This window comes from Python bivittatus, unplaced genomic scaffold (genome assembly GCF_059951505.1).
Source record: "Python bivittatus isolate LINGU-HERP-01145 unplaced genomic scaffold, Pbiv_v1 ctg000480_np1212, whole genome shotgun sequence".
Taxonomy (NCBI): Eukaryota; Metazoa; Chordata; class Lepidosauria; order Squamata; family Pythonidae; genus Python; species Python bivittatus.
In genome coordinates, this window is record NW_028277075.1 from 69898613 (window position 1) to 69906186 (window position 7574).

The window sequence follows — 7574 nt, forward strand, 5'->3', positions numbered from 1 at the left end:
AAAGGAGGGGCTGAGGTCTGGACCGCTTGCTCCCTATCAACACTGATTGGGACTAGCCTTGAAGGAAGGAGGTGAACCAGCGCACAACTGTGCCACCCACCCCCAACTCCCCAAGCCAACCCAAAAGGGTACCGTGGTTGATGGTATCGACAGCCGCTGAGAGGTCAAGAAGGATGAATGCACTACCCACATCCTGCTCCCACCAGATCATTCAAGAGTGTGACCAATGCTGTTTCTGTCCCATATCCGGGCCTGAATCCCAACTGAAAAGGGTCCAGATAATCCATTTCATCCAGGATCCTCTGGAGCTGCAATTAAGTATACATTCTTCATAGTTCCTTACATCCCCTTATATTTCCTTACATGAAGAGCAGAAAATGCTGAAAGCAGTAAAACTTGCATATGCAAACAAGCCATAAGTATTGGTAGACCTCCACTCTTTCCCAAAGAATCCCAATTTGCTGTGCAATAAATTGAAGCTGACACAAGTAAAGGGCACCAACCATTCTCCACAAAGCAGATGCATTTTATTTTGCTATACTGTGTAGAGCAAGAAAAAGAAATCTAACATCCTTTGTTTCTAGCTTAAGTATTTATTACTTAAAATATATGGCTTGTCCTTTAACTAGTAAAGATCAGAATTCTGTTATATGATGGAAGTCAGAGGGAGCCACTGACACATTTTTTTAAAAAATTCCAGACACCTCCAGTTTAAAAAAAAACAAAACTACCCTGGATTTTGCCAAGTCCTCCACAATCAACACAACCCATGAAGAGATTTGCTGGACCACATTTTCTTCTTAAAAGTACATTTTTTATTATTTTTTTTCTCATGTTAAAGAACAAATGAAATGTAAGTTCTGGAAATTAGAAGTCATCTGGACGCTGCAGATTTTGCAATAACTCCTTTAGGGCTTTCTCTCATTTTCAAATATCCCAGCTGTTCTCCCCACATTTGTCTTTTTAATGCCAATACTACAGAAAGAGAAATATTTCCTAAAGATTATTGAGATAAAATAACATATCTTATGGGGAGGGCAGGGAAGGTATGATAGCTGGTTGTGAGAGAAGACAAGTAAAAAGTTATGATATATCAACGTCTCTTGATACACTGGATTCTGTGTCTTGACTTGTGCATCCCAAGAAGTCTTTTAATGTACCAGAAAAGAGATTTCCACTTTTTTATCGTTTGGCTGCTTTAGGTTGTGCTTGGGAGTTCTGCAGCAATGCCAGTGTGTCTCGTTTTTCAATGCGCCGCAAATGTTTCTTCTTTGCACGCTTCAGTTTTAGGGGATTTCGAATCTGAAAAAAAAAAGAGAAATATTGGTCTCATCACATGTACACTTAAAAACTTTCTGAAAAGCAATCAACCAAGCGAGAGGCTTCCAGAATGTTATCCAAATTAGTTTTAAAAAACTCCAAAAATAGAACATGAAGTTTTGTTGTTGTTTTTTTTTTAGAAAAAACAGCTTTTCCACAGAAAAGGATAATTATTAAACTTTGTGAAAGGTGACCCCGTCTAAGGAAAACAACAGATTAAACTCTACACATGCAAGAGGGAGTGAAGGAAGACCTTAGTACAATTGGCGCGCGCACACACATACCACCAGTCAGGCTCCTTCATGCACAAATGGTCACCTGGCAACACACAATTCCACTAGTCAACAGCAGATGGAGAAATATGAAAGAGAGCCAGCCCATCAGCTTTGCACTGCTTGGCTTTCCTTTCCCTACCCCCAAATACTTATTGTAAGACACTGTAACTGAAAAGCATGGGTTTTTTCCCCTTTCTTCCCTTCCAACTTCTTTTATGCAGAAAGGAGATAAACTGTCTGCTTGGACTTGGTACTATCTGTTCAAATGTATAAGACCCTTAATGAAAACAATACAGACGTTCAACCACATTAACATGGTACCAGCCCGCCGATGATCCCACTTGTAGGGCTATATAACTTCACATGTTGGTATGCCTCTGACCTTTTCTATGCTGCAAGACTGGTACTTATGATGTCCCAACAGTATGGAACTCCGAATAAACTTGGTAATAAATTATTATCAGTGTAACATAATTGTCTGCTTGGACTTGGTACTCTCTCTCACACTTGGATCAGAGCCAGGGTAATTGAAAGAAAAGGTCAGGTGAACTCCCATAGCACGCTATCAATGCCAAGGAAGAGAACAGTTCAAGAGACATTCAAGGTACAGAAGTTCTCTGCAATGGATCCTATCAAGTGCCCTTGAGGCTCCCTTATTAATGGCTCAGATCCAAATCCTAGCATGCATCTCTCTTGTTGACTCATTCTCATTCAAAAGGAATCTCTATGGCAGAAATGCAGGAAATTGGTTCAGGCAGATTTAAATTTAAACTCAGCCTAGGGCGCAAACTGAACCTCCAGGATCCTATCTACCTACCTAATGCTTCAGGCCGGGAGGGAGAGGGGCAAAGTCCCTGCAATTATGGCTGCCAAAAATCAGCAGCACTGTTCTCCATGTTTTTGAGTTGGGAAATATGTGAAGTTAAAATAGGCTTAATATCTCCACCCCAAACCAGAAAATCTATCTGCATACAACTGTTGTACAATTTCATTTGCTTTGGATTGTCAACCCCTCCTACTGAGGCCTTTGTGCCCCCCTTCCCCCAAGAAAAATTAAGTGCAGTTTCCTTTCACCAAAAGATTTCCCAGCCTAAGCAAGAGAGAGTGAAATTATATTTGTATAGTTACTGGATTAACAATCCCACCTCCACCCCTCAAAACACTCCTCCTTCATGGCAATGAGGAAGCATAACTTATTATATACTGCTGCTGACTATATACATTGTAATATATTTCTATCAAGTCAAGTAAAAAAATGACTAATTATGAAATACAGTAATGCTTCCACTCTTCTTCAACCAAGGAAGGAAGGAGTTTTCTTTCTGGACGAAAATAACTTGATCCAAAACTCACCACTTGCACAACCTCTGCTTTCCGCTCATTTTCTAGCCGTCTTTTTAAATTGTCCCTCCTCCGCTGCTTTTTCTCCTGAAAGAAAAAAAAGATACAACGTTTATGCATACTACTTTATATGTCACAGTCTAGACAAAAAACCAGTATGTCCAGACAGATTAATTCCAAAGTGGTCAAGGAAAATACAAGAATACAAAGAATGACAGAAAAAAACCTAATATGTTCAGCTTCATGAAGCCAAAAAGCCAAAAGCTGAATTTATTAATTACTGTCAAGAGTAAGTAGTAGAGAAAGTAACACAGGAAAAAAGTTTTATTGAGTTGCTTCTCACTTTAAAAGTTCTCATGCATAAACTTTTGCTAGACTGATAAGCATCAATCACTTTTTATGAGGTCCCCAGAAGTTTCTTTTAAGCGGGACACAAGAAGACTTTAGAATCTATGTGATGAGACCCTTATTGTAATGAGGAAAACCAACATTTGCGGGATTTATATAAGACAAAGGTGGCTCAAACCAGGCCTGATTTTTAAATAAAGTAAATTGGCCCTAATTATTCTTTTACTTGAATTGACTGAACTGGGGGGGAGAGTATTTTTTCACACTGGCACATGTCAGCAGCATCTGAGCAGCAGCAACATCAAAGTGACCATATGTGATACTCTGCCATCATACAAGTGACATGATTACGAATTATGTCATGACATCTAATGCAAGTGTTATTTCCCCCATCTTTTCCCCATGGATGCCCATGTTGCATATTACGTGATTTTGTTTATGACATAAATGAAAAAAGCATCAAGCTCTAGTGTATGTCCACTAAGTCTTTCTTAATATATAAATAGGATCCTCATGAAGCTCTGTTAACATTCAATAACAAAGATATGCAGAAATTCAGAAATGGGTCAAATACTTCTTCACGAAATAGTAGTATCATCAAAGTTATGCATGTATGCCTGAACAGGGTGGCAGCCCTATCCTAAACTTTTTACATCAGAAGCAGAACACAACTTCTTATGTGTCAAATTCAAAATAGCTACATTATGTCAGTCTGCAGGAGGATGAAGGCACATGGATTAGATATAGCAAGCTAACAAATTATGTTCACATTTCTTGTACAGCATCAGAACAGAGGGTGTGAGTTCAACAGACTTAGGACCAGTCCTTTCCTGCTCATTCAGTCCATAACTAAGTTAGAGTGACAAAAGATACTAGTGAAGATGGTGACCGGGCTGAGAGATGCTTGGGGAATAACACTATGGACCTATTATATTTACTTCCAGACATTTGAGACAAACATTATTTTTTCCTTACCTCACGCTCCCTTTGTTTTTGTTCCTTCAGCTCCTGGGCAAAATTTTTGATGAGCTTCTTTTCCTGACGTATTTTCATCTTTTGTTTCCAGGAAGTATGTAAAGGCTTGTCTTGGATCATGTGGGAAAATCTGGGGAGATGGGGACATTTATACCATCAACTAAAAATAAGAGCTAAGCTTTAGTATTAGATGATATCATCTTGTGAGACAGCCATAGTTTGTCTTAGCAAAGCCTTACTGAATAACTATGATTGATATTCTGCTGTCTCTGAGGTTTGTATATTTTGAAATTTTTTATAAGATTTTAATTTTAGTAATTACTTTTTATCTTTTTATAATGGTTTTTTATCTATTTGCTGTTTTATTTAATTGTTGTATGCTGCCCAGAGTTGCTTTGTGTGAGATGAGCAGCTATATAAATGTGACAAATAAATAATGAAGTTGGCACAATACACTGAGCCATAAACTAGAACTAAACCAAACAATCTTAGTAAAGTTTAGCATGTTGAGTGAAGCAGGTCTATGATCAGAGTCCTGTGTGCTCTTACTTGGCAAGGAGTCCCAAGTAAACAAAAGGTTACTTTCACACATCAAAAAACATTACCATAACAAATAAGAATATTAAAACCATCCTGCCATTTTAGTCCCTGTGAGCCACCAAAGGCTGTTTATTCAATATAAGCCCTCTAAAATTTACACTCACTTTGAACTGAGGATAAATGTCAACATTTTAAGGCTCTTGTTTTTGTAACATTTAGTCTGCATGTTAGATAGGCATGAGGTGTATATGATAAACTCTAGCTAGGAGAACTGACCAATACACAGTGCTTCTGTCAGCCCAAGTCCCTCTAATTCAGTGTTCCTCAGCCTTAGCAGCTTTAAGATGTGTGGACTTCAACTCCCAGAATCCCCCAGCCAAGCTAGGGAATTCTGGGAGTTAAAGTCCACACTTTTTAAAGTTGCTGATGTTGAAAAAACTGCTGTAACTGCTCCCCTATTCCCCCCAAGATGCTGTGTCCAATCACCTGGCGACCAAGATCTTACCGCTTTTTGCTGAGGTCTTTCCACACCCGCCCAGATTTAGGCCTTCCTTTGGGGATAGGTGGCGCCTCCTTCCGCTTCTTACCCAAAGCAGCTACTTGCAGCTTCCCAGGTCCAGCTTCCACTAAGGCGACAGCCCCTTCCTCATTCCCCAGCTGCTGAAGTTGCTCACCCTGTCCCGCCTCTGGAGACAGTCGGTCGGCCTGCAGCTGCTCCTCAGCGATAAGCGCTGCCATTTCCTTCCTTTCTGTCTCTTCGCTACAGACTTCCAGCCAACAAACACGCTTTCTCCATGTGTGTCCCCACGAGGAAGACTGCCGAAGGGCCCTATCTGATGACGTCCCACGTGCGACGCAAACGGATGCGCAGAATTACCCACGAGACAGCGCCCCTTTGTGACGATAAACGGCGAATATTCATTGGAGGTTACATAGGAACTAGAGCTGTTCCTTGGCTAGAAAGAGGGTACGTCTCACTCGTTCTTGAATATAATTTCCGGTGTCCGCTACCTGTAGCGGAATCCATATGCGGGGCAAGAGTGGTGAAAATTCAGTACAATGGTCTTCCACAATGTAATATCCTGTGTGTTGGGACTACAGTATTATGGTCAGAATTCCGGAACGCATGCTGGCTGGGCATTATGGGCGTTGTAGTCCCGATATATCTGGAGAGCGCTTGGTTGCGAAGGCTCCATTAAAAATACCGTTATACACTCAATTAAAGCTGGTAGTTGAAAGTTTTCTATTTCGCACGGCTTTTAAACATTTGTCTAGACCTAGAAGTATAAAGGGCTTTCGAAAAGGGTGTTGCTTATTTTCTTCCTTTTTTAGAAGAAAAATATGGTGAAATATAACAGTAACAATAATAATAATAGAACAGTGATAATACTATTACCTGGAATTTTAGGCTTCATTATTAGCATTTTTAATAGGTGATACTAGCATACAAACTACCACTACTATTTTTTTTCTAAACAGACACTGGTAAACAAAATTGGCTAGGATGGGGAACTTTTAATTGTTGTCAACTAAAACTTATGAAACTTTTGAAACTTTTTTTTTGTGAAAAGAAGAAAAAAAATGAGTACAGGTATTGTTGGGTACAAGTTTCGGATGAAATTTGTCCCTGCAATCCAGAAGTCGATTGTAACACTGACCTTCTCCTTGTAATTCGGCCAAGAAGCAAAATTAACCCTATTAAGAGTACTTGAAGAAATACCAGGAAAGCAATAATTCAGAACTCTGATGAAACTCATTCTGTATTTTACCCCAAACATTAAAAGAACTTTGAAGCATGCGCAGCTTATTGTTAAAAAAATGAAAAAGATCTTAAAGCTATAGCAGTTTTCCTTTTCTGAATTAACTTGCCACTGACATTTGCATTTTTTTTTCTTCTTATAAATATTGCTCAAGGTAGAGTAATAAGCCAATTGGAAAGATGACAGCAATTATTGCAAGGGTGTAACTTGAAACCATCAAAGCAGTAGAAGATTTGGTACCCAGCAAATACTACTACCATGACCTTACAATGAGAATAATCAGCCTTTGTTTTATTTAAGAATATGTAAGTAATAGAACAATATATTTGTTGTTGTGTACTTGTCTCCCTGTTGAATGGTTTGCTTGAATTCTACATGAACCTTCCTACCTGTACACCAAGACTCTCTCGCTTTCTTCCAGCTGAGAAATAGGAAGGAAGAATTCCTGTGTCTCTACAGGGCTGTGATGGACAGCATGTAGGAACAAGCAGGGAGGTTTTTGCTGTTGTTGTTGCATTGTTAATGTTAAGGTGCCAGTGTTTTCTGTTTGTGGGCATTTGCCTGTGTCCATCTGTGTGTGCATGTAAAATTGAAAAACTGTTTTGAATTGTGAAGACAAATTCTAAAAATATACATCTGTCTGTCCCTTTTAAAAGCTGAGTCTTTCTGTAGTGAACGCAGATTCTGGCCATGCCTATATCCACCGTTCATTCTGGTGTAAGTTTTGTATATGTTTTGTGATTTGTGTATATTTGAGTGCATATTAGAAGTAAGAGGTTTCTGTTCTCATTTATTCTTCATTGTTTGGAGTGTGTGTGAATTCCTCCCATTTTGCCTTAGCTTCAAACAGGCTCAAGGCCCCCTCCTTTTGCTTGCCTCTCGCCTTGTTATATTGATTGAAGGTTAAAAGGAAGAGGACTTCCACAGAAAACAGCTGGAAGCTAACCTTTTTTTTCCCAGGATTTTTTGCAATACTTTCATATGCATCAAATACAATCCTTTGAGTGTGCACCAA

At 39.3% G+C, this 7574-nt stretch overlaps 1 protein-coding gene across 1 annotated transcript; it reads right to left on the minus strand.

Annotated features, from left to right (window-relative positions):
- Window positions 1-570: 570 nt before the first annotated feature.
- Window positions 571-5661, minus strand: CCDC86 (coiled-coil domain containing 86). The gene is made up of 4 exons (XM_007431413.4): window positions 5305-5661; window positions 4260-4389; window positions 2949-3023; window positions 571-1302 (listed from the first exon to the last, which is right to left on the minus strand). Exons 1-4 carry the CDS (start codon window positions 5535-5537, stop codon window positions 1183-1185), a joined length of 558 nt encoding a protein of 185 aa, XP_007431475.1. The 5' UTR covers window positions 5538-5661; the 3' UTR covers window positions 571-1182.
- Window positions 5662-7574: the final 1913 nt, after the last annotated feature.

Coding starts and splice junctions, on each gene's coding strand:
- CCDC86 (XM_007431413.4), bottom strand. CDS start 5,537: ATGGCAGCGCTTATCGCTGAGGAGCAGCTGCAGGCCGACCGACTGTCT. Junction 4,390..5,304: donor AAAGACCTCAGCAAAAAGCG/GTAAGATCTTGG, acceptor CCATCTCCCCAG/ATTTTCCCACATGATCCAAG. Junction 1,303..2,948: donor AAGCAGAGGTTGTGCAAGTG/GTGAGTTTTGGA, acceptor TTTTTTTTTCAG/ATTCGAAATCCCCTAAAACT.